We start from the raw sequence: 27,378 nt of genomic DNA on the forward strand, positions 1-27,378 counted from the left end.
CTCATGTCCCTGCTCATTGTCACATGAGGGGACATGTTTTATAACATTTTTAATTTCTTTATTTTTTTTCATAACTCTTCATCTCTCTGAGGCAGCTCTGTGCCTCAGGGCAATTATCAAGCGCTCTCCCTGCTCAACCTCCTCCCTCCCTCCCTCCCGCCCGCTCAGGCAGCGCTGCTGCTCGTGTCTCACGCTGGGCGGGCCTTAATTGGCCCACCAGCGTGAAATCACCTTCCGGCTCCGATCGTGGGCGGCGGCCAGCTTCCTGGCCACACCTGCAGAGCCCACCCGACAAAGGCAAGATTCTGCCCGATCTGCTGAATATTTCCATCATTTTCTGTTTTTATCCCTATATAAAATCCATTATGGTCAGTAAGTAATATCAAATTTGATAAACGTGCAAATGAGAAGCAGTACTTTCAGTTCCTTCAGTTTGAATGATGAAATTTAGCTGCGTTTTAACAGCACACCTTTCTGCTCCTTTCTTTGGCATCTTAGTGGAAAGAATAAATGCAGATTTCACTCTTAGTTTTATTATAAAAATCAATTTTTCATTTGTTACAACTTAACTTGATAGTAACCGAAAGAGCTTTATACAAGGTGCTTTTTTTCTTCTTTTTTGAAAACACAGTTCAGACAAGTAAAGCACTTATTTTACATTTTCAGGATGTTATTAGGCAAATGGATAGGATTGACCAAATGTTGGTCATTAATATAAACACATCCTTGCAAAGCATATTGGTACCTGGATTGCTCCTGGTACACAAGACTGTCAGCTACCAACTGACAGCAGCAGGAGAATCAAAAAGGGAAAAAAATGTGTAGAGGTTTACAATTAATGCATTCAGCAGCACCAGATCCTTCACTTCCAAACAATGTTGTTTGCTTTAGACACACACCACTAGGGTGTTTTTGTAACAGAATTTGGCACACAAGAGTTCTATTATCACTCAGAAGTATACCAGGACAAATATACCAGATGTTCCTGGCACCATGTATACAGCAGCAGACAATTTAAAAATCCTCGTGTACAAATTATCCTATGCATGCTTCAAAGTCTTTTGTGGAAAATAGTGACTTAATTAAATAATTGAATACTGGAAACATCTTAAAGGGCTGCAACATGATTTAGGTATCCTGGGCATGTCATTCAATCATAAAGACCATTACAAAGTATTCAGTCTTTTCTACAAAATGTAATCTTTTTATACAATGCAATATATAAAGGTGATATCTGTATTTTGCACAGTACCTTAACTGATAATTGAAAATTACATTTAAAATGGAAAAAATAAACTCATCTGGCCATCTATTAAAAAAATCTGAGATTGTCATTATCCTTATACTAATGTTTTATAGAAAAATAAAATGATGCATAAAGTAATACAACTATACATGAAAGTACGGCAAGGATATATGGACAGGCTTTACAGAAATCTAATACAAGGTTATTTTATAGCTTATAAATAGGTTATCTACACAATATGTGGTATAAAAATACACTCAGAACATTTGTGGGCACTGAAGTTAAAAGCTCATTGACGAATTTAAAAGGTATCAAGGCATGGTTTATGCCCTTGGTCAAATAATTTTTAAAAGTCACAGATGCTATTCCATCATTTGTCCCCAGATTACTTTGAATGATGATTTTCACTACAAAGAGGCTGAATCAAGATGATTTCCCTCCAATCCTACCCCACCCTGACTATGCAGCAAGGGTGTGGAATAGCTTCAGAGCACATGGCACAAATTAGCTTTAAAAGCTGCAGAGTGGCTGACATTGGCTCATTGTGAAACTGTACACATTATTGGCACTGGTGTGACAAGAATCTCAGTACGTGACTCTACATGTGCTCTCCTTCAACTGAGCATTGCTGGAACAGCTTTATACAAAAACGCAAGAAAAAGATCCTCATGCCAGCTCTCCATGAGTTGCTCTTTTCAATTCTATAACAGTGTTGTGCAGCTGTTCTTCTCTTGGTGGAAGCGGAAGAATGTTAGCATTTCTGTTTTCACTGTAGAACGCACTGTGATTCTCTTTGGGCACTGGAGTTGCAATCCATCCAGTATACAGTGCCCTGTTAATGTGTGTGCTAGTTTTCTTCTAAGTCTTCTTAGGTAAAGTTGCTTCCCTGGGTTAAGGCATTTTTGTTTGCATGTGGAAAAAAAGATTTTTTGTTTGTACAAATTTTTACATTTTTTTATGGCACAACCAGCAGGTGCTGTTAGAAAATATATAAATATCCTCTCTACTGTACAAATTGTTTGCAGCTCATTTCCCTTCCCTCCCAATCTAATTTATTTTCACTGTACAAATCACATCTCCCCTCTTTAGTATTTCTTTTATGCAGTCTCTTCATATTAACAATTATTTACAATTGGCAAAGATGGCACTCAGGAGGAGTCTGTACATGGGGAGGGAGGGGGTGGATAAAGATGATGCGAGTAACTCCTTTCTGTATAAGGAGAGGGTGGGCAGCTTTCATAGTTCTCCTCGGCAGACAAGTACTGACTCCGTGGAGTTGGAGGCGGAGGGAAAGGCTCAGAGTCATAGTTCAAATCGCTATAACATTTTGTTGTACCAATTCTCCTCCCAGGGGTGTAATCGCTGTCACATACATCAGTACTGCAAGGCGTAGTAGGTGGAGCAAAATTTCGATAAGCATATGGTCTGTAGCTGTGGACAGGGGAAGAAAGTACAAGGTATCAATATCAACTTGTTTGTAATTTTAATTTACTGGTTAAAATATTATAGTTTTACTACAAATAATGGTTGAGCACATATAGTACAACACACAAAACTAATTAAAGTTCTTTTTAAAATGGTGAAAACACCCCTTACATTTATGTTTAAGCAGGAATGCCAGGCCTTAAATTAAACCAGATGCAACCATGGTAACAAAACAATTAGTGGCTTACATGATCACCTATTTTTGAAGTATGGCTGAATAAACTTGTGGGGTAGTTTATTTTTCCACTATACACCTAAATTTAAAGAAGCTATTCTAGTTCTACATAAAAATGAACTGAATCGTATCAGCACAAAATACTACAAAACAACAGTAAGATTACAGTTTAAACCCTCTCCCGCCGACACAAAAGATATGGGAATACTGTTTGTCTTTCCAATATAACCTGTTCAAGTATATGAAACTCCTCTCAGTATTACACAAAAGTTTTTATTAAACTGTCAGATGAAACAGGAAAGTAAATAACCAAAATTCCAGCATGTTTGATCATTTGAAGCTCCCAGAAATTTTACACTGAAGGTGCAGAGTAACTACAGGAAACAATTGCATTCAAAGAGGAAAAAATCCTTTTATCTGGTTTCTGTTAGCAGTTGCAAAGTAACATAGTATGATATTGTGGTTAAGTGCACTCAGTTAAATTTACATCTCGTTGTGTTCTCCATTTACCTGTATGATCTATGAGTAGAAGGGCTGTTTGACGAGTAACCAAATTCCATGGTATAATGTGAACGTTCGGTAGCTGGTGAAGGTGGAGGATTCAGCATCTGGAGAGAGAAAAAAAGAGTAAACTCTAAACCTAAGTAAATTATTTAACAAGATATGTTCACAGTAGATAAATCCCCCTGTGTTGTGGTACTGAGCTACACAGATTTCTCAGAGATTAATGTGCTGTGTTGGCATATTTCAGGTAGAAGAGAGATAGAAAAAACAATTGTCGCGGTCTTCCCAAACTTGAGACTTGGGGGAGCAGAGAGGACAAAACAGAAATTCAGCTAGCCAGGGTGCTTGTCCACATTAGGCCACATGTTAGAGTGTGCATGCGTGTATCAGCTATTGTGTACTCCAGCCTGCCAATACTCTGTCTCTGCTACACATGAAAAATTGCCATTTGTACAAGGTTCTGGACTGTTGCTAATATCTGTTCTCAGAAAATTTGTACTGCAGCCCGAAGAAGTCAGGTGAAAAACATTAGCAAAATTTTAAAAAAAGAATCAATATAAATTTTTCTTCATGCAGTTTCGGAATACAGACACAGATTCAGGAAAAAAATGAAAAAAACAAGAATAAAGGAAGGTTGAAGATTTTTTTCAAAAATAAAAAGACATTTGCATGGTTAAACTCAGCCTATTCTTTAAAGGGGGAAAAAAAACAAAGTTGATAACTAAACTGTCTACTTACAGGAGGAAAGTAAGTGCCTTTTGTACTTGAGGAGCTGCTGGATGAGGCCCCTGTAACATGAGCCCTGTCATACGGAGGCCCACTGCTTCCACCCATAATGCTCAGGGAACTCATCACAGACTTGCCACGGGACATACCTGCAATTAAAGAAAACACAACCCAGCAGTTAAATTTTTATATATATATTATTTATAATATATAAATTATATTTTATATATAATTATATATATTTATTTTATTTAAATATGCAGATACAATCACTAGCCAGATCTTGTGTCTCCTCTCCTCCTTTATTTTACCATCTTTTCCAGGATTCTCCCTCATAACTGTTAATTTTGAAGTAGAGACTAAAGATGGAGAGCTGGCCTACTGTGGTTGTAGTTCTTTTTTAAATGGGTTGAAAATAGCTCACTTTTCCATAATGGTATCTAAGTTTACAATAAGATAAGGTGTCTATTTATTGTCCAGTTATATTGGTGATCCTCAATTATGGCCGTAGGGACTGCAATCAACTGTGGAACAGCAAACTTCTGGCACCTACAGGATGAAAAGCCCAGTACATGCTCTCAGTGGCCCAGGTGATAGAAAAAACATAATAGAGTAACATGAACTAAGAAAGCACCAAGTTCAACAGCTAATTTCTGCTGGAGTTGCTGTACTGCTGCTATTGTTGATCCCAACATTGCTGGGCTGAGGAAAGGAAAATCTCAGTCACAGACCCCACTCCAACCAGTGAGCACTTGGAAAACATGAATGTGGATATCAGTTAAGGGCAGGATCAGATTTAACTACAATATCTCCATGACTGAACAGTTTGCCAACAATCACTTTCCATGGTCCTTGGAATGTGGCACTAGAGGATGTTCAGTGTCTATGGAACCATATACCTGGAGCAATAAATGGGAGAGAAAGAGGGACAATGGCCAAATAAAAGATAACCTTAGTATGGCACTAGTATAAGAAAGTATGCCAATAGTAAAACATACAAAAAAACTATCAAAATTTAATGTAGTTATCAATCCAACACTTTTTTTATATAGAGTATCTAACACAGATTAAACTGATGTAAAGTACAATTTTTAAAAAATGCAGCGAGCTATATTGTAACAGCCTGCTCAAAGGAAACTTTGCTACACATTTAAAGATAGAAAAAGCCTGGTTAATAACTACACAATTATAGTTTCCCAGTATGATTCCACACACAAGGCCTCAATTTTCAGGATTCAATGATAATAAAGCATTCCTACCTTGCAGCGATCCTGGAAGGGAGTTAGTATGTGGTACATAGCCTAGAGGCACTGAAGCAGATCCATGCACAACAAAATCATTTGTCATCGTTTCTCCATCACCTTTCATCCGTGGGCACAGAACACGTTGGCAGATAAAGTATATAGCTCCAATCACAAAGACAGAGAGGATTACACCAATAATTGAACCAATGGTGTTCGTAGGTTGAGGAGTAGGCTCCTCTGTTGGATCTGTAAGAAATTAACAAAAAAGTACGTTACAAAGCAATGATTTGCATGATCAGCAGACCAAGAAGGTGAATTTGTTGCATCTGGTTGTCATTAAATGAACACATATTTACAGCCTTTGTGCATTGGTGCTTACCTTAAGTATGTTCAAAGAAAAGAGGCAGATAGATAAATTTATTTAAGAAAGATAGTGCTGGGTTTAGTTTCAAAAGGGAGAAGCAAACAGAAAATAATTAAAAGTAAATCTTCTGAAGCTGAATTGAAATTTCACTGCCTTGCTGTGCTTCACATTTTCCTAAGTTAGCATAACAAAGCAGGAACAAAGTGAAAAGTATTTAACAAAGAAACAAGATCGCTAAGTTTTTACTTAAAATACTCAACTTGATCATGTCACAGAGTCTATGAAGTACAACATTAACAGAAATCTGCAAGGGAGAAACTCAGTCTGCAATTACACAAAATTCTATTTCTAAAGTGCAAATTTCAATCTTAAAAATAGGATCTGTTCCACAAGTCGCTGTTAATTTTTCTTCCTCTCTCCTACCCAACCCCCAACATAAATAAACTGTAATTCCCTCTTCTGTTTGCCAAATTTAAGTGCTACTCTTTGTTACAGCCAAATCATCACAGTTTAATTAAATTTTCCTCTGCCCCATCTCAGTACCATTTCCTGTATTTTAAAATGATTCTCTGCCATTTCCTATAGCATGTTATTTTGAATGCCTCAGAAATTCATTGCATTTGTGGGAGCTGCTTAAGCCAAAGAAAAAATCTTGCATGTAAGTAGTGAATTTCATGACTACTGGACATCCCAAAACACTTTACAACCAATGAAGTGCATTTGAAGTACAGTCACTGTTGCAATATAGGAACACAGCAGCCAATTTGCATACAGCAAGCATGATAATGACCAGATAATCTGCATGCGATGTTGATTGAGGGCTAAATATTGGCCAGGACACCGTGCTCTTCTTTGAAATAGTGCTATTCACCTGAGGGGGCAGACAGGCCCTCATTTACCATCTCATCGCATGGAGACAGCACCTCCGACAGTGCAGCCTTCCCTCAGTATTGCACTGAAGTGTCAGGTTTGCTTTCTGTGCTCACGTCTTGGAATGGGACGTGAACCTATAACCTTCAGATTCAGAGACGATAGTGTTGCCAATTGAACCATGGCCGACACCTGACAAAATGAACTGGCAAGTCAAAACTTTCAGGAAACAAATCCTTTCTTTGAGTGTACTGTGCAATTTTCACAATTTTGTTTAATCTCTGGAGTCCTATTATCTGCTTTGATGAGATCACTCAACTGGTACCTGTAATAATGTCAAGCTAGAATTCTGATTGCCTGATAAATTCTCCCAATTGATGTCAAACAAGAACACAGTACAAGAAAACCGGACCTTAGCCCATCCGGGATCTGCTCTTAACACCACCCGAATAAATATAGAACACATTTTTTTTTGCTGTATTGTGGAAATTTGAAGGGAGGGAGAGAGAAAATCATTATTTTCTGATTAAAGTAAACTGCTATTTTACATTCACTGTAAATGCAAAGCATAAATGTATCAAAATAGAACCCTATTATACAAACAGTACGTTATTTGGTGAAAGCTTACAGCAGGCAACTTCATCCGAATTGTCGGTGCAATCACTGTTATGATCACATCTTTTGTGTTTGGCAACGCACTGGCCATTGGCACATTGAAACTGGTCCATAGCGCACAGAACTGAGGAGAAGCAGAAAAAAAGATAAGGCTTTACTTTGCTGAGAGGTCAAGTGTAATGGGGAGGTTCAGAGTTGGAACACACCTTAAATACAGAGCAATTTAAAAACAGTAGTCAGTTTTGCAACTTTTTCCCAATATGCTATAGTAACCATCATAATGTTCAAATGAGAGGTGGTTTAGTAAAAAATAATATGGTAGATTTCTTGCTCACCTTTTCAACACCCCAGCTTCACCAATGTTATTTTGTGACTATTTGCCAGAGATTAGCCAAAAGTGGGATAGATTAATCCAGCTCTCACAGTACTATGAGATTCAAAACATTCCTGGGCTTTGAAAGTCAATGGTGCCACAATAACCTTCAGCTGTTTAATGGGCACATAAGTTTCCAATGTGGCAAGCAGAAAGCATATGCTCATTACAGCCAGAAGTGTGCCACTCATCATATCAGAAAAGGCAAAAAAAAGGCATTCAGGGCATGTACCCGAAACAGGTGTTAGACACTTTACATATTAAATATGCAACTAAAATCCATCTGAGGACCCCTTGGTAAAACTGGGTAACTCTGAATATAGATGCAACCAGCCAGCTGCTTTCAGAAAACAACTTGGAAATGTGGGGTTTAGCTAATGGTCCTTAAAGGAATTGCTGCAGGCCACCAACAGAAAGGTAAGTTATCAAAATATACTTAACTGAATATGATGCCAGAAGACGAGCTCTCCAGCGTGTACTCCCCCACCAACCCCTGATCCCAGTTACCCAGTGACCCTCCCGATCAGCCCCTCCCTCCCACAACTTTCTGAATCGCTTTGATTCTTCCTACCCCAACCAAACCTACCTGGGGGCCAGTATTGCACCATGAAATTCTAAGGGTCTACATACAAATATATGGTAGTATACCGGTTATATTACAGAGGTGCGAGTTCAAATCCCACTATGGTAGTTGGAAAAGTTAAATTCAGTTAATTAAATAAATCTGAAATAAAAAGTTTGCATCAGTAATAGTGACTATGAAACTATTGGATTATTGTTATAAACCCAACTGGTTCACTAAATGTCCTTTGGGGAAGTAAAATCTGTCATCCTTATCCAGTTTAGTCTTGTGACTCCAGACTCTCAGCAATGTGTTTGATTCATAACTGCCATCTGAAATGGTCCAACAAGCATTCAATTGTGTCAACACTGATACGAAAAAACCATAATCAGAACAAAACCAGATGGGTTACCTTACATCGAATGAAGCACTGGATTCAGACACAACTGTAAAGCCAGCTCAGTCAACACTGTAAAGTCCTAACAACTGGAAACTTGTGCTAACATTGGAAGAGCTGTCCCACTGACTGGTCAAGCAGCAACCTGACAGTCACAACAACAGAATCATACCTTACAGCTAATGTCCCAGACTCCTCCTTCACCATCCTTCCCTATGTCCTATTCTATTGACAGGACAGATACACGAGAGATGGTAGCACAGTGGTCTACACTCAGGAGGGAGTTGCTCTGGAAGTTTCAAAATTGACTCTAGGCCTCATGAAGTCTCATGGCATCAGATCAAACTTCCTGCTGATTACCACTTACCACCCTCCATCAGCTGATGAATCAGTGCTCTTCCATGCTGAACACCACATGGAAGAAGCACTGAGGGTAGCAAGTGCACAGAATGTACTATGGATGGAGGAAATTCTACGTCCATCACTAAGACTGGCTTGGTAGCATCATTACCGACCAAGCTGGCCAAGTCCTGAAGGGCATATTTACAAAACTGGGTCTGCAGCAGATGGTGAGTGAACCAACATGAGGAAGACCTACTTGACCTCACCACCACCACCACCAATATACTAGCCATAGATGCATCTGTTCATGACCTTATTTATAGGAGTGACCACCGCAGAGTCCTTGTGGTGACAAAATCCCATCTTCACACAGAGGATACCATCCATTATGTTGTGTGGCACTACCACTGTGCTAAATGAGATACCTTGGAGATGGTGTTACTTTGTGAGATGCCTTGTAGACTGTGCTAACCGAGATACCTTGTAGATGGTGGACAGGCTTTGGAGAGTCAGGACATGAGTTGCCGTCCACAGGGTTTCTAGCCTCTGACGTGGCCTTGTAGCCACAGTATTTATATGGCCGATCCAATTTAGTTTCTGGTTAATGGTAAGCCCCAGGATGTAGATAATGGGGGATTCAGCGATGTTAATGCTGTTGAATGTCAAGGGGAAATGATTAGATTATCTGTTGCTGGTGATGGTCATTGCTTGGCACTGTGTGGCACAAATGCCAGTTATCAGCCCAAGCCTAATTGTTGTGCAGGTCTTGCTGCATGTGGGCACAGACTGCTTCAATATCTGAGTCATCTTGAATGGTATTGAACACTGCAATCATTGGCAAACATCCCCACTTCTGACCTTGATGATGGAAGGAAGATCACTGATGAAGCAGCTGAAGAAGGTAAGGCTGAGGACACTACCCTGTGTAACTCCTGCAGTGATGTCCTGGAACTGAGATGATTGACCTCCAACTACCACAACCATCCTCCTTGTACAAATCTGATTCCAACCAGTGGTGAGTCTTTGCCCTGATTTCCGTTGACTTAAATTTCAATTGGGGGCTCCTTGATGTCAAGCACAGTCACTCTCACTTTACCTCTGGCATTCAGCTCTTGTCCACATTTGGATGAAAGTTACAATGAGGTCTGCAGCCGAGTGATCCTGGCAAACCCAAACTGAGCACTGGTGGGTAGGCTATTGGTGTGTAAGTGCTGCTTGGTAGCTTTGTCAGTGATCCCTTCCATTATTTTGACTTAGAGTTGGCTGATGGGGCAGTAATTGGTCAGATTGGATTTATCTTCCTTTTGGTGGGCAGGTCATATCAGGACAATTTTCTACTTTGTTGGGTAGATACTAGTATTGTAGCTGTACCGGGGCAGCCTGGCTAGAGGCACAGTTAGCTCTGGAGCATAAGTTCTTCAGCACTATAGCCAGGAAGTTGTTACAGCCTATAGCCTTTGCTGTGTCCAGTGTGCTCAACTGTTGCTTGATATCACGGTAAATTGAATTGGCTGAAGACTGGCATCTGTGATGGTGAGATCCTCAGGAGGAGGCCAAGATGGATCATCCACTTGGCACTTCTGGCTAAAAATGGTTGAAAACACTTCAGTCACGTCTTTAGTACCGATATGCTGGGCTCCGCCATCTTTGAGGATGGGGATGTTCGTGGAGCCACTGCCTCCCGTTAGCTGTTTAATTGTCCACCATGTGGCAGGATTGCAGATCTTTGACCTGATATGTTGGTTGTGATATTGCTTAGTTCTGTCTGTAGAATGCTGCTTCTGCAGTTTAACATGCATGTAGCCCTGTGTTGTAGCTTCAACACCAGTGGCACCTCATTCTAGGTATACCTAGCGATGCTCCTGGCATGCAGTCCTGCACTCCTCACTGAACCAGGGTTGATCCTTTGGCTTAATGGGTAATGGTAGAATGAGGGATATGCCAGGTCATGAGGTTACAGATGGTGACTGAATACAATTCTGCTGTTTCTGATGGTTTACAGTGCCTCATGGATGCCCAGTGTTGAGTTGCAAGTCAAGATTATGATGGATTACCCTCCATTTTCCTGGATGAGCGCAGCTCCAACAACACTCAAAAAAAATTGATGCTATCCAGGATAAAGGAGCCCGCTGGATTGTTGAAGGGTGTAAACCGGGTGCCATTCACTCCCTCCACCAGCAGCATACAGTGGCAGTAGCCTATACTGTCTGACAAATGCACTGCAGGTCCTTTAACAGTGCCTTCCAAGCCAGTGACTCCTACTGTCTGAAAGGACAAGAGCAGAAGATATGTGGGAACACCACCACCAAATATATATGGCCATTCCTTCATCGGCACTGGTTCAAAATCCTGAAACTCCCTAACAGCACTGAGGGAGTACCTTCAGCACACAGTCTGCAATGGGTCAAGGTGGCGGCTCACCCCCACCTTCATAAGACCAACTAGGCGTGGCCAATAAATGTTGGTCCCATCCCATGAATGAAGAAAAATTAAAATTCTGGAATGCAAATCTATAACCAGCCAGATGGTGGCGCAGCTCACTAGCAAATCAACTTACCTTCCTTACATTAGTTCCACCAACCCCTTTGAATACCATAAGCCAATTTTCCAACATAGAGAGGAGACGTGAGATTCATTCCCGTCTCCTGAAAATGGAGCAAAACAGTAGCCCTTGATGATTCACTCTCCGATTCCCTTTCACTCAGCATCCCTTTTTCCTCCAATATCACTGCACATGACAAATTGAAAGCAAATACTCATACCTCATCTCTCTGCAACATATTACCCATCCATACACCAATCTGTCTTTAGGTTTCTTTTAATCAGTTTAAAGATCTTTAAAAAATGTCCCAGGTGGCATAGATGGTTCTAGCAATGAGTTGCTGATTCCTAAGGATTATAAAAGGACCCAGGTTGGCGATCTATTACAGAGAGCTAGTTGGTGTAGGATAGAACTGGAACCAATCTTTACGTACTTTTATATTTATTTAGAGTTACACATTTACAAGCGTTCACATCCTAAACCAACTACAATTTTAGCCTGCCTACTTATATGGGGCTCAAGGGAATCCCCAGTTAATGCCCACCACCTGCATACAATTAAACACAATTAATGTACAATCAGTATACTAACAATCAATCTCTGGTCTCTGCTGATTACAGTCAGGATACCACTCATGGCCTCAGTACCATCAGGTAAGGTAGGGAGCAGAATGTGCAAGGATTACCTTTCTTAATTTTTAATCAGTGACCCCCTGCTCAAAATTATGTTATGCACATTGTGGACAGGATCAGCTCAGCTGCAATACTCTTCATGGTCAAACAGTATATGGACCATAGGGACGCTGCTCTCCATGGAGCTATACTTCAGCAGATAAAAAAAAATAGTTTGACTGCAAAAGAAAATGCTCAAATACCTTCACACTTCTGTTCATCAGATTGGTCTTGGCAATTAGTCTCTCCATTGCATCTGAAGGCAGCATCGATGCACTGCCCACTGGCACATTGGAACTGACTGTCTGAACATACTGGACAGTTTTGCTCATCACTCTGATCATCACACTCAGGATACCCGTCACAGCGCCAAGCCAAAGGAATACAATCAATCTCACCCGTGGCACAAGTGAAATGATCTGGTGCACAAGTTGGTGGCTCTGAAAAAGAGACAAAATTCATGGATTATTTTACAGGCTGTAGAAAAAGAAAATTAAGCGAGTTTAGCATAAATCAGTTCTTTTGAAATTGTAAATGGGTTGGGGACAGGGAGAACAAAATTGTCACTCCATTTCTCCATCATTAATTTGTTGATATCCAGGAGAATGGGTTTAGCATTTTCACCATGTGTCAGTATTTTCAAACAAATTGATGTATATCTGATCGATAGAAATCTAAAACAAAGACTAATTTCTTAAGAGGTGGTGGCATAGTGGTATTGTCACTGGACTGGTAATCCAGAGACCCAGGGTAATGATCTGAGGACCCGGGTTCAAATCCCACCACGGCAGATGGTGGAATTTGAATCCAATATCTGGAATTAAGTCTAATGATGACCATGAAACCATTGTCGACTGTTGTAAAAACTAATCTGGTTCACTAATGTCCTTTAGGTGAAGGAAATCTGCTGTCCTTATCTGATCTGGCCTACATGTGACTCCAGATCCACAATAAATGTGGTTGACTCTTAATGCCCTCTGAACAAGGGCAACTAGGGATGGGGAATTAATACTGGCAACGCCCAAAAGTATTGTGTGTTTGGAGTTTGGCTTGCTTAGATTGGTAAAAGGATAGCACTAAAATTGAGAAACAGTTTTCCCTTACCTCCACAAGACAGCTCATCTTGAAGTAGTACTAGGTGAACAGGACATGAGCAACGTGTAGTACCATCTCCCTTTACAATACAGATATGGGAGCATCCACCATTATCTTGGGCGCAAGGATGTTCCGCTATATCACAGGAACAAAGTTACAGTAAAAATGAATGAACCAGTAACAAATTTAGCAAGAAAAGCATCATGGTTAAAAGCTTAATTACCGAAAAATTAATTTAGAAATGCAATGCTCCTTCCCACCTTTAACAAGATTGTGTGTGTAATCTAACAAGGTGCTAACCAAGGCTATGGATCATATATTTAAATAGTTACACAGGAACATTTCCTGTGTCACCTATATTGGTCGTAAAACAAATGATTCTCTTTTAATTGTTGTAAAATCTCGTCACTATTTACATGTTCATGCTTGTTATATTTTCTAACCACAGGTGTTATCAATCAGTACAAGTGTGGGCATTGTACAGAAAAAAGTCACAAAGTAAAGGAATGGGTTACTAAAATCTCCGAAGGTGTCTACATAACAATGACACAGTAAAATTATGTTTTATTTTTAAAAATCCTATGTTTTCAGATGGATATGGAAAATAATAGGTTCTATGGAAACGATTACAGCTTTGAATCATTTCGTGCACCGATTACTTTATTTAATAATCTGATCTGGAGTTGATGGGAAGGTTTTACTCAGCTTTGGCCTTAATTTGTTGTGTACTAGAGTTGTGCTACTCATGGGCTGACACTTTTCTCAGCATAGTGGATGCACAATGACATTCATAGAGAAAGATTAAACAGTGTGATATTACTGCTGCATGTCTACGGAGTAATTATCCAGCCAGACACCAGCTTCAAACTGCCATGTTTTACACAACCATAACAAAACTGTCGCCTGTATTTTTGTTTCTTTTCAATTTCTTCCCCTTGAAAGGTTTCTTAAACAGATTTCACTTTGGTTTTTGGAACATAGAATGAGTACATATAGCATTTATATTATCATACCAAATTCCTCCAGATCAAGCTCTTTCACGGCATGAATGTCGCTCAGCTGCGCTATACGGGCTTGAATCTTAGTGCGACTGTTACCATTCGTCTTCTCAATCCTCTCAAGCATCTGCTGCTGTCTGTCAATCCAGTACAAGTGGTTACCAAATATAGTCAAACCTACAGGTTGAAGTATGTTGGCATCTTCCAAAACAATTCGATTTGCACCTAAAAGAAAATTTAAAAGGTTTTATAAATCTAATGTAATGCTTTGTGTCTTATTCTATTCTGCATAGCAGTGTTATTCAAGATATCAGCTGCCAGCCACACGTGGCTTAATTGCGAAATCAAGATATGACAAATTGCATTAGTAAATCATGTGATCTCAACAATGTCACAATGTACATGTATGTTACCCTTTTCTGGCATTTGTTGGTAACATACTAATACAAAAAGTAGAATGTGGGTGTTTTTTGATCTTTGAAGCTTTTAGTCATCTGACCCAATATCTCCATATGTAGCTTGACGTCAGATTTTGTTTGATAAAGCTCCTGTTACGCACCTTGGAACACTTTACTTCATTAAAGGTGCTATATAAATGCAGACTGCTGTTGTGGGTGCTTTACTTCCTCGGTTTCTGAACAATGATGGACGTTTGTTAATTAAATGTACATATAAGGTCCATTTATCCATATTGTGCAAGTATATGCTAGGTGATTTCCACTAAAATTAGTGCATCTGGCAAAAATGGGGCCACCATAACCATAAACCTGCAGCTAATCAGTAATTTCCATTGAACAACGCTACCATGTAGTGTATTTTTACACCATCTTCTTAATGTAGGTATCAAAATTAATTCTATGGATTACCAGTATGTCAGTGCATCAAGATCACAAGGATTCCCAGCAAAATTTTTATTTATTCCTCATAAGCACAGAAGAAATCCTGTAAGCATTAATATATATCTACATCATTAGACACATTAGTTTGTACAGACCACAGATCAGCTGTACTTTTCCAGTGTCAGATAGGATCGTTAAACCAGTGGAAATATTTACATTGCAAATCAAGATGAAAAAGTTACCCACCCAATTCACAAATAATTGTGACCAATGCCGATTTGGATGTTGCAATATGCTACGTAACACAAAGCTCAAGTGTTTCGCTTTGACAAAATAAACAAAAAAATCATCTGGCACAGGAGTTATACAGCCAGAATTGTTGGGAATAGATTTCTGCAAGTAGTCCGTGACACACAGGAAGGAAAAAGGGTAACATTGCAAGAATTTGGAAAGGAGGCATAAGAAGAAAAGGAAAAGTATAAAACACATCTCAAATAATCATGCTGATTGTGTAGTTAACTATGCACTCAAATTGTTGTTTATTCAGAAATAAAAATACTTCATGCTTGCAACAGCACTTGACAGATATTTTAAAAACAGTATATTTCTTCCCATCCTCCCCTTGCCTCCTTCTTAGAAGCCCTTCCAAAATATTGTTTTTCTTTCTACCTGATAAGTCACTGCTTTCTATGCGGCGGAGATCGGAGTCAGCCCAGAAGAGTTTGCCAAGCTTGTTGTCGATAGAGAGTGCAACTGGCTTACTTAGCCCACTGAAGAACAGAACTTCACGCTCTGTGCCATCCAATGCAGCACGCTCTATTCTTGGTGATCTGTCTTGAAGGTTAGTGAAATACATGTACCTATAGGGTTTTTTGTTTTGAGAGAAGGAAAGAAGAAAGCAATTATTTAATATCATACTCGCCAAATTCATCCCTGACAAAAGCTTCATCAATAACAACCTCAGTCAAATGCCAAATTTTAGTTTTACCCCCGCTCTGGATTTACGATAATTGCCCTTGGCCTGTCTTGTTCTCCTCTTAAGACCACACCTATTGGTTTGCCATCCAGTCGTGTGACATTTATAACATTAGTCGCCTCGCAGGTCCAAAAGATGTAACGACTGTAGATATCAATACTGAGGTCATAAGGTTGCATATCCAAGTTTTGGTTGGGAATTGCGCTGGTCACAACTGTAAAACTCTGCAATGAAAGTTGACAACTAAAACAGTGGCAGCTCGATCATGACCGTAATCTTTTTTAAAATAAGATAATTAGTTTAAAAAGGTGATTGCTGTGTAAAATAAAAACTGGCAATCACTAAATTATATTGGAGTAAGTGTTTCCAAGCAATATAGCTAAGTTAACTTTAGACTTGATGGGAGTCCAAATTTTTGCAAGAGGTTGCCCGTTTTATGAAAAGACCAACTGCATTCCTCCTCTTAGCACTATCTAATAAGCATATACAATATGATTCATAAAATATATATGGGAATGTTCTTAGGAAAATCCAATAAATTAAAATAGGACTATTTCAAATAGCAGAAATGCTATTTGGAACAGATCCCAATAGGAAAACAATGAATTAACCAACCGTTATTCTTTTCTCCTATTGTTTGAAACGAGGGAAGAATTCCAAATATCGAATTAATATACGTGGTTCAAGATAGAAATATTTTTGTCTCAGCTCTCCATATTAATACAAACCTGGGTTCCATCCTCCTGTGCCCTCCTGATAACATTTTGACGAGAATCGATCCAGTACAGATGTTTATCTACAGGATCATAATCAATGGCCCTGACATTTCTCAGACTATGAATGGGAAGAATGATGTCTGGGCTCTGTTGTTCATCAATAACCATCCGATTAATTGCATTCTTTTGACTGAATAGAAGAAATGAAGTTGGAGCTGCAAAATGATAATATCACTTCGTTAGGCTGGACTGGCTACTGAGAAACTTCAGTAAAAAAAAAAATCAACTGCTTGAACAAACAAATTTAATAAAAATATATGAAAAATGTTCCCTTTGTGTTAAAGCAAGTTTCTCACAGGCTTAGTTCCAAAACCAGGTTATTTCATTTGCAAAAGACGACATGTGAATTAAAAATTCACCTGGACCCAAGAAAAAGTCCATTGACAATCATCACCCTATTCACTATGCATAAATCCTGCAATTTATAACAATAATTTTATGACTGTGCAGGATCTTTTAACCATATGCTAAATGTAATAGCTTTAAAAATATAATGGTTTTAATAGATGGAAAAAGCCCAATACAGTTTTTAAACTCAGGTTTTCATCTTTTCTTACTTTCGGCTGTAAAAGACCATGCATTTCTGAGAGCATGCTTTGCCAGCTTTGCCGGGAGCCAGCAGTATGGATAAGACGAGAAATTCAGTGTCACTGCCTCCCTCTCCCCCATTGCCCGTGTTCCAATACAGAGTGCCACTTTACCATCTTTTGAAACTTTTTTAAAAGCACATGCCTTAAATAAAAAACTGCCAAATTTAAGGTACTATAATAATTCTTACGGCTACAAGTTTTGTTGTCCACGTTCAAGTAGTAGTGAGCAGGGCAGCCACAAACGTAACCAACGGTCGGCATAGCTAAACACAAATGAGAACAATGTCCGTTGCTTGAAGCACACTCATTCCAACCACCTTGCCTTGAAGAATGAAATACCAGTATGTCCATAACATAATCTAAGTGGCCTTGAATAATAGTGCGATTTTGGCCACTAGTTTTGTTGGCTCGCTCAATACTACGACGGCTCCAGTCAGTCCAATAAATATAGTCTTGGTACTGGGTTAAACCAAATGGATGAGGCAAGTCATCTGCAATAACTTCACGGTCCAGACCTACAAGACAACCAGTTATCATTGTATTAGGCAGGTCATTTTTCAGGTCAAACACTTCAGTGTAATTGCTCATATTTCTAAATCTTATCAATTAAACTAAACCACAGAATACATAGGTAGTAGCTGTGTGGTGCCTAAAACTTACAAATACATTTTCCTTGAAACCCTCATCAATATTATCACAGAAGATATAGAATAAAATCAATACTGAATTCAAGAAAGTCAGCCAGTTCCTCCAAATTTAAATACAAAACAAATTTACCTAACATATTGGAGGATTCAATCAGACTTGTATCTAAGTCTGTCCAGTAAAGTCTTCGCTCTGCATAATCAATAGTTAATCCATTTGCTCGGCCAACGTTTGGCACCAAAGTGATACGCCCTGTTCCATCCATGGCAGCTCTGTCTATCTTTGGCTTGCCACCCCATTCAGTCCAGTACATGAACCTAAGAAAATACACACCAATCAATGGTGCAATCATAAGCATATCTTGCTAAACATTTATTTCAGAAAATGCTGCAAGATGTTTTACAATACTTTAGGACAAAATAAAACATTTACATTAGTGTAATGTGATGGTATTGCTGGTCAAGTGGAGATCCTATCTGTTGTTACATTGTAGAAAGAGAAACAGCTTGGTGCTTCTGCCAAGGGAGGCAGGAAAGTGATTTAAGAAAATTTAATAATGGCAATTGAGTGACCCTTGCCTACATTTATATTCATCCCATCAGCAAAATACAGCAAAGTACTGGCAATGTTATGGGAGCAGGTCACCACTACAACCTAGAAAAGATAACAGATATGGGAAGATTAATCCAAAGAATATTTAAAACTTCATGTTACTTGCTGTACCTTCCAACAGTAATTCTCAAACTGGGATCCATGAATCCTTGGGGACCTGTGGAGACTTCTCGGGGAGTCTGAGAAATGTTGAAGTGCCTGCTGAGCAGGACCTGTCTTATGGGTGGAGTGTAACCAGTCAGGCACCAAGGTCAGGGCTTGGAACTTATTTTGCCACCACAGAACCATAAAGGACCACCTCCTGCTGTTTAAGACGCTGAGCTTTTTGGTTAAAAGCCCCTTGCAGAGTGATATGGCAAATGTTAACCAAGCCCGCTACCTTTTGTATTGATGCATTGTCACTTATGGAGACACACAAAGCTGTCAAACTAGTCTCAGACCACCCTTCAGCCTGTCTCCCAGTGCTCTCCTGGGCCACTGCTTTACCAGGTGGAGTAAATCAAGTTCTATTTTTAATTAGATGAGATTTTTGTGTGTGTTTTGAGGAAACCACATTCTGCAATTCTATCCACCTTTCCTGAAAAAAACAAGAAACGTTAGCTTTTATGTAGAATTATTTACTGGTATCAGTGTCAAACATCACACCAAGGAAAGGCAGACTATGCAGTGAGAAGCAGGTACACTCATCTCACTGATACCTGTAGGTATCTGTTTTGTTGAAAATACTCTTTATGTGCAGCACTTTTTATATCAACAGTATTTATAGTATAGATGCAGGGTTCCTGATCACTAATCAATTTGGCAAGGCAGCCTTCCACCAGAAAGGTTTTAGAATCATTGCCGTACATGGCAACTTTGTGTATAACGTGCTCTCGTCACTAGCAATGTGTGAAAACTTTATTGCATTTATCAGTCAGTGTGCATTACTGAAGAGGTCAAATATAAAAAAAAGTAGTGGTTATATAAAGTCTATCTTTTCACTCTAAGTTCAATTTCCAGATAACAAATCTATGCTAAAGATAATGCTTTAGACAAAAGCATTTTGGGAAAGGCTGATCATCAACAGTAATGAAGCGATTTTTGGGCATTTTCAAGAAAACTCAATTTTATTTAAAAGCCAGAAAAATGCCACTTTACAATTTTGCTGACTTACCCTTCAGCAGGATCCAGTGCCAAAGCTCTGGGGCTGTCCAGGTCCTTCCACACCAGTACTTGTCTATGTTGTCCATCCAGCCTTGCAACTTCAATTCGATTGGTTCCTGTATCAGCCCAGTACAAGTTCTTTCCCAACCAATCCACTGCCATTCCTTCAGGGTAATCAAGCCCAAATTCTACAACATGCTCCAGAGAACTCCCGTTCATGAAAGCCCTGCTAATGGTCTGTAAAGTAGAACAGAGGTGTAAAATATATTTGCTTAAACATATTCAAGATCTGAAAGACAATGAGGCACTGTTCATCTTGGCTGTTTATTGGTATTTATAAGTGTGGGAATGACAATCATATCAAATTTACTTTCTCCCCTCAAAGTTACTTTCATCTGTAAACGCATCCTTTTGACTTCTAGAAAAAAAAGTCTACTTCTATGTATAAAGGAAAATATACGAATGTAACACATTAATTTTGTTGTCTTCCTATCTTCAGAATTATTTTTATTTTCAGTCTGAATTGATCAGTCACCAAAGGGTTAAAATATGCTTAAATAAATTGTGTCAACTTTATATCAGCACTATAATCAGGTTCACATCCACCCTCCAAACTGGCCACACTAATTAGAGAAATATATATCTTTAAGGTAACCTAAATAAATCACTCAATCCATGGTCTTTAATGTCACATTTTTTCATTACTGAAAACTGCATGTAATACATTACATTATAAATAAATTGAAACATTTAAACAAAAGGGTATTTTTCTTTTCCCCTTATCGTTAGAATTATAGTAATAACTGTTATTTAAAAAAATACACAAATATTCAACTGTGTTACCCAGGCTCATGGTTTTCTTTCCCGATGTGTTAGAAGTACAGGTTATTTTTATACTGAGGCTGCAATTACTATTTCAGCAGCATCCTGCGGGAGCCCATTAGCCCTGGCAGCTCAGAGAGACACAGATACCAGAGAAGCAGCAGCAGTAAGGCTTTTCATACCTTCAGGCTAATATCCGTCCAGTAAATCCTGTTGTCAGTCACATCGAAATCTAGAGCAGAGGCTTCCTTTACCCCAGTCAGTGGAATAGCCACATTGTTATTGTTCGTTTCGAGTGAAATCCTTCTGATGTCTGCTCTCCGAGAGAAAAGGAGGAAAGCTTCTGGTACTATGCAGGTTTTCATGTCCCTGATGAGCTCCAAGCCTATTGGACAGGCACATCGCACACCCTGAGGTCTGTACAGGCACAGGTGACTGCATCCACCATTATCTTCTGCACATGGGTTGGTACCTGAAAACATATTAAACTCAACCTAGTTTATCAGCAAAAAGATATTGATTCAGGTACAATAGAGATTCCCAATAAATATTTAGCAATAACAAATTTCATTACTAGCCTAGTCACTATTTTCTGACATAATTCCCTGCAGTTTTCCTCGGTCATTAAACTTTTAATACTTTTCTGATAGTATTTTTCACAACTGCCCAAGACCTATCCTACAAATACAACAACAGAAGCAGCAGAGTTTATAGAAGGTCCAAAAAGAACAAATGCAATTCTTTGCAAGGAGCATTTTGAATTAAACTGGATTCTTCTCTAGAAAATTGCCCCTTGGATTAGTCTTAAGGTTAAAATGAACAATATCAGTTTTTCTTTCTTTACATTACCTTTCTCAAGTCACCAAACATTCTTAAAAAAAAATGCAGGGTTGGCCATCAGGGTCTTTACTTACCCAAGATCTGATGAACATTTGTGGCCTTCAGACCCATTAAATCAGGCAGCTGGTCAATGATTATCTGTCGCTCAGCAGATGTTTTGTCAACACGTTCAATGCTACGGCGCTGCCAGTCTGTCCAGTAAATGTAATTTCCCAAAAGAGTAAAACCAAAGATGTGTGGTAATTTATCCTCAACAAGGACCCGCCTACCAGTACCATCACAGTTCATTACCTATTTTGCACAAAAAAGACAAAATGTACATTCAACAATAATGTACATAATTATAAAGTAAACAAGATTATTAGGGAAGGTTTTCAAACACAAGTAGTGAGTGTTGCAAGTTTAGATTCACCCTTTTATCCATCTGTTACCAGGACGACATTAAGGAATGGTCAAAATTCTGGAAAGGCAGTGAATCTTTCCTCCACATTGGATAGAAGGATACTTGATATCTTACAGAGGGTGTTTAATGAGTTAGGCATTAGATTGTGAAACAAAACCTCAAGGGTGGCAATCTCTATTGCTTCCACTGTAAGCTGCAAGACAGTTTAAGGAGAGGAAGATTAGGAAAGTTCACCTATGGCTACAGGGCTCAAACAGGATGGCTGGGTCCATGGTCTTGGGGCACTGAGAATCAGTTTTTATATGTCAAAGTAGAAATTAGAATGGAAGGATATGGAATAATTATGATAGATAACCTTACAAAAATATTTAGTTTTGAAAAAATGAGCAGGACTCAAGGTAGATAAGTCTTTGGGTCCTGATGGTGAGCACTTTAGGCAATTTAAAGAAATAAGAAAAAAGTTAGCAAAAGCTACCTGCATATCATTGTACCATATAGCCGGCACAGCCCTCTTGTTCAAGGAGGGAGAGGATGTTAAACGAGCTATCAACCAGTTAGTATAATATCAGTTGCGAGTAGTTTCTTCAAATCAATAATTAAAGACCAAATAGTAAGCAGTAGTCAAAGATCAGCCTAGATTTGTCAAAAGTCTGGTCATGTATGGTAAATTTGAGTTTTCTTTTGAAGAAGCGACTAATTGGATAGGTAAAGGGAATGCAGTTTATGTTGGCGTATATGGATTTTCAGAAGGTCATTGGTACAAGTGTGTAAGAAGAGTTAGACATAAAAAGTGTCACGGTTTAGAATTATTTGGCTATTTCTCCACAGAAAAGGCTTGATCATAGATTTCAACAAGTATTCTAAGCAAAAAGTACCAAAAAAAAAGTGCTAGCTTTTGGGGACAACCTGTACAGAGTTTCCAGAAATTTAGTGAAAGGCCCATTTTCTCATTTGCTTTGGAGGAGGAGTTAATGACCTGGAGCTCAGTTTCTAAGTGAGTGTACACACAAGCATCATTTGCATACTGAAGCTCTATGACTGTGGTTGACAAAATCTAAGCCTTTAGTGCGGTCAAAAAAAGTCCACATACAACAGTTGGTGCTGTTTCTTGCATTTTTCTTGGATTTGTCACACAGTGGAGACTCTTGATGAATGAAAACTGCCTGGCAACTCTGGAAGGAGCTCTTCAGACACTGGGAGGAGGCAATCGAGGAGGACACTTACAATAATCTTCCCTGTGGCAGGCACCAGGGAGACTTCTCTGTAGAGAATCAGATTTGTCTCCCTTCTTGAATATAGTCATGATTACAGAGTCCCTTTGATCCCCGGCATACACTTCTCTTCCCAGATGAGGGACACATGAGTTTGTGCAGCCATGCCAGGAGTGTTTTAGAATTGTGGCAGTGATTCCATCTTTGCATCCTCCACAGGCCTTATTATCTTTCAGCTATTGAATGGCATTTTCAACTTCCTTCTGGACCAAGTAGCATCAAGACTGAGCTGGACAGGGTACTGAGGATATTCAAGTTGAAGACAGAATCTCGGTTGAGGAGTTCTTCAAAATGTTTTCTCCAGTGAGCACTGACTGCCTCCTTGTCCTTAATGAGCTCCCCTCGATGCTTGGCTCTCAGCAGGTGGGCCCTTGAGTGCTTCGACCATAGATTGTCTTGACAGTGCTGAAGAAACTGCACATGTTGGTGTCTGAGTTGTTGGAATTTCCCACGTTCTTTCTATCCACCTTTTGCTCTTTATCTGACAGGTTTTATGCTGTACCATGACCTTCAGATGCCTGCAAGGCTGCTGCTTTTCTCTTGAATATCTATAGAAAACCTGACTTTGTAACAGTATAATTTAAGAGGATAAAACATCACAGCACAAATAAAGTTGCTAGACAGAGAGGAAAGAGACTTAGGATAAATGGATGTTGATCAGACCGGAAAAGTATTGAAAATGGTGTAGTCAAAGGGTCAGTAATGAGTCCATATTTTTTCATCATACATGCAGATGATTTGGACTTGGCTAGAGGAAACACAATCTCAAACTTTGCTCAAGGTGTGGAAGTACAAGGGTTTGGAAATCAGTGAGTTGACGAGTAAAATACTTTAGAAATATGTAGCCAGGCGACTGGAATGGGTAGCTGCAATTTAATATAGATAAAGTGAGGCAAGGCATTCAGAGAACAGACAACGAGGAATGGGAACGTACAGTTAAAAAACACCAAAAGGTGCATGACCAAGGGGTTCATTACATATCTGCCTGAAATTGGTGGTATTGGTAAACAAAGGTAAAGAAAACGATAATAGAATTCTGGTTTTACAAATAAATACAGGAGTAATGATAAATTTACACAAAACATTGGTTAGACCACAGTTAAAAGAGTGTGCAATTTTGGATATCCAATTATAGAAGGGGCATGAAAGCCACAGAGCCTATGCAATGTAGTATTGCCTGGGATAAGAATGTATAGTTATAGAGAGAGAATTATTTCTGCTAGAGAAGAGAAAGCAAGGAGGAGATTTAAAAGAGGGTTTCAAAGTCATGAAGAATTTTGACATAAACAATAGAAAAACACAATTTCTTACAGGCAAGGATTCGTCAACTTTAAATTAAGTGAGCAAGGATAAAGTTTAGTGAAATATATTCACATAGGATTGCTGAAGCTTGGGACGCTTTGGTAGAATGGCTAGGCAAAGACCATTGCATCTTTTAAGGGCAAATTAGCAGAAAAGGATACAGAGCTGAGGAGAATGCAGTTCATGGAATTTTGTTTTAAATTGCTCTGGGCCGTATGGCACAGACACAATAAGCTAAATGACCTCTTTCTGTTCCTTTAACTTTCATAGTTCTGACTTAACTGATGGAATGAGAAATATTTCTCTACTGGCTACATTTCTGTATGAAATATAAAATCACACTGTACCCTAGTTATTAGTGTGTATAGGACCACAACACAAAACTGATTACAGATCAGTACAAAATGACACAGAATTGGCTATGTCACTGGTAAGCAGGAATGGCTGATGTGAAAAATTAATACTATAGAAGAAGTGGTAATTTAGTGGGACCAGTTACATTTCAGTTGGTTCGATTAAAACCAATCGGCAGGCACACATCTAGAGCTGTAACCAGTTAGAATTAAGCAGAACCAGCTGCCGTGTTGACAACCAGTCCCCCTTGGTCAGTCTCTCTCTCTTTCACACACTAAGTCCTCGCTTAACATTGTAGCTGCATTCCTGAAAAGTGCAACTTTAAATGAAATAACATTAAGCGAATCAGGTTTCCCCATTGTAATCAATGTAAAAGCTGTAGTTAGGCTCTGCAGGACCTCCCTCATCAGAAAAAGAACATTAAAATACTATACCCTGTAAGCTGAAATACTTTACATTGCTAAATTCCTATATTTGTAAACGAAATAACTCTTAAAATAAAATAAATTTTAAAACATAAAAGAAACGTGCTAACTTTTTCTAGTTGCCTCCCCTTCTCCCTGTCTCGGCACCTCTCCAGCTCTCCATACCTCCTGTTCCCTGACCCTCCAGCTCACCACCCCGCCAGCCCCCAACTAGTCCCTTCCTCTTGCTGAACCTCCCTCTTGCCAAACCCTTGCTGTTGCAAGGGCTTGTGAGATGAGTAGCGAGAGGCAGGAAGAGCAGCTTGCAGGGTTGCAGAAGTAAGCCGCAAACTGGAGAGGTGACGAGAGGGAAGGTCGATGAGAGGGAAGGTCAGCAACGAACAGGAGGAGCAGGAAACAGGAGAGGCTGCTCCAAAATGGCACTGATCGGGTCTCAAGGTCCCATGTCAGATCGGATGGCAAACAAATTTAAAACAAAACTCCAAATGTTAAATGCAAACGTGGACTCTACAAACTGACTGACTTTAAAAGCGGAAGGGCTTACAATGGGGAATTGCTGCTCTCTTTTGCTGTTGGGATAAAGTCACAAGATGGGAGCACTATATTTGACTATATTGTATCTGATCTTGGAATAGTTGAATAGAAAAATAGTTGCATGTGTTAAAAAACAAAAAACTACTGCGGATGCTGGAAATCCAAAACAAAAACAGAATTACCTGGAAAAACTCAGCAGGTCTGGCAGCATCGGCTGAGAAGAAAAGAGTTGACGTTTCGAGTCCTCATGACCCTTCAGCAGAACTTCTGCTGAAGGGTCATGAGGACTCGAAATGTCAACTCTTTTCTTCTCCGCCGATGCTGCCAGACTTGCTGAGTTTTTCCAGGTAATTCTGTTTTTGAGTTGCATGTGTTACTTTGACGAGTGCCATAAATTCCTCCCAGCCCCCAAAATAAAAACTGTGTTACAAACAGGGGATGTCTTAGTTCACTTAATTTACAAGGATACAATCTAAAGTAAAATCAGCACTGAAAATCTTGCATGTCAAAGTTCTTAAACACACATGCACGGAAATACATAAGTTTTGATACGTAACAATATGCCCTTTCCATATTTAGTGACATGCAGCTGCTGGTAAAGACAAACCATATGCATATGGCTGCCATGCTCCTCTCATTCGTTCACAGTATTGGGAATCATTCAATAAACAATGCAATATTTACATTAATTTTGGACCAAATCAATCACAAATCTACATTTCCAAAGCAAAATAAATGTCACGTACAAAGCTACGAAAATATTTTTGAATCATGAACAAATGGGTAACCAGTTTAATGCTCGTCACCCCCATTGAACTCAGTGTGTATCTTAAAATGTTTTTCACACAATTCAATAAGTATTAACTAAACAATAATAGTCTAGGCACTAAATTTGAGAGATTTTTGATAGACAAGGGAGTCAAGAGTTATGGGAGCGGCAGGGGGGCAGTTGGCAAGTGGAGTTGAGACCACAACGAGATCAGCCATGAATTTATTGAATGGTGGAGCAGACTCGAAGGGCTGAATGGCCTTCTCCTGATCTGAATTCATGCATGCTGGATCGCTGGTAATCAAAAACTGACAAATGGTTGCTACAGCACTTAATTTAGCTGTGGGAAAACAAAGCAAATATTTTTGTTTAAAATGAACTCAATTTCAAACTTCTAAAATAATTTACTATTCCTTTGCAGATATATTTCTCCCTTATTTTTGACTCCCTGTCCAATGTGAAATCCCATCCTGTTCCCTCCTAGGCCAAGCAAATAATCTGTTCTCAGCCTGCAGTGCCTGACCAATCCTCTACCGCTGTGGGCTACCACCTGACCTTTGCCCTGTATCTTTTCTCTCCCCAGCAACACAGCCAACATTAACTTAATGTGCAGGAAAGGGGGCAGGCACAAACCCAACCCTCACCACCACACACACCAGTGCATTGGGCATATGTACAACTGTATTGCCTAAAGAACAACAAAGTTAAGAATTTCCAAAAAAAAATACTGGATAAAATTATTTTTTTCTTCAATTTTCTTTAAAGCAGAACAAAGCAAAGGCTTGGGCTGCTTTTACAGCAAAACCATTATGATCTCTCAATTCTTGTAATCCAATTTAACAGTTAAAAATGTTGGAATTGTGGAAGC

General features: G+C 39.2%; 1 protein-coding gene across 2 annotated transcripts in view; it reads right to left on the reverse strand.

Moving 5' to 3' along the window:
- Positions 1-511: 511 nt before the first annotated feature.
- Positions 512-27,378, reverse strand: part of lrp6 (low density lipoprotein receptor-related protein 6) — a 184,091-nt gene continuing 157,224 nt past the window's right edge. The window contains exons 8-23 of one of the 2 annotated variants that reach the window (XM_078568140.1): positions 21,527-21,743; positions 20,795-21,084; positions 19,801-20,027; positions 18,168-18,352; positions 17,579-17,905; positions 16,753-16,955; positions 16,037-16,248; positions 15,718-15,908; positions 14,225-14,434; positions 13,221-13,346; positions 12,515-12,556; positions 7,243-7,353; positions 5,396-5,626; positions 4,149-4,285; positions 3,417-3,514; positions 512-2,677 (exon numbers count right to left, since the gene is read on the reverse strand). In XM_078568140.1, the coding sequence (XP_078424266.1) occupies positions 2,395-2,677; positions 3,417-3,514; positions 4,149-4,285; positions 5,396-5,626; positions 7,243-7,353; positions 12,515-12,556; positions 13,221-13,346; positions 14,225-14,434; positions 15,718-15,908; positions 16,037-16,248; positions 16,753-16,955; positions 17,579-17,905; positions 18,168-18,352; positions 19,801-20,027; positions 20,795-21,084; positions 21,527-21,743 (3,090 nt within the window). In that variant the 3' untranslated portion in view covers positions 512-2,394. Of the gene's footprint in view, positions 2,678-3,416; positions 3,515-4,148; positions 4,286-5,395; positions 5,627-7,242; positions 7,354-12,319; positions 12,557-13,220; positions 13,347-14,224; positions 14,435-15,717; positions 15,909-16,036; positions 16,249-16,752; positions 16,956-17,578; positions 17,906-18,167; positions 18,353-19,800; positions 20,028-20,794; positions 21,085-21,526; positions 21,744-27,378 lie in introns of both variants that reach the window. The other variant, XM_078568139.1, reaches the window with a different exon arrangement.

This window comes from Cetorhinus maximus, chromosome 22, assembly GCF_964194155.1.
Source record: "Cetorhinus maximus chromosome 22, sCetMax3.hap1.1, whole genome shotgun sequence".
Taxonomy (NCBI): Eukaryota; Metazoa; Chordata; class Chondrichthyes; order Lamniformes; family Cetorhinidae; genus Cetorhinus; species Cetorhinus maximus.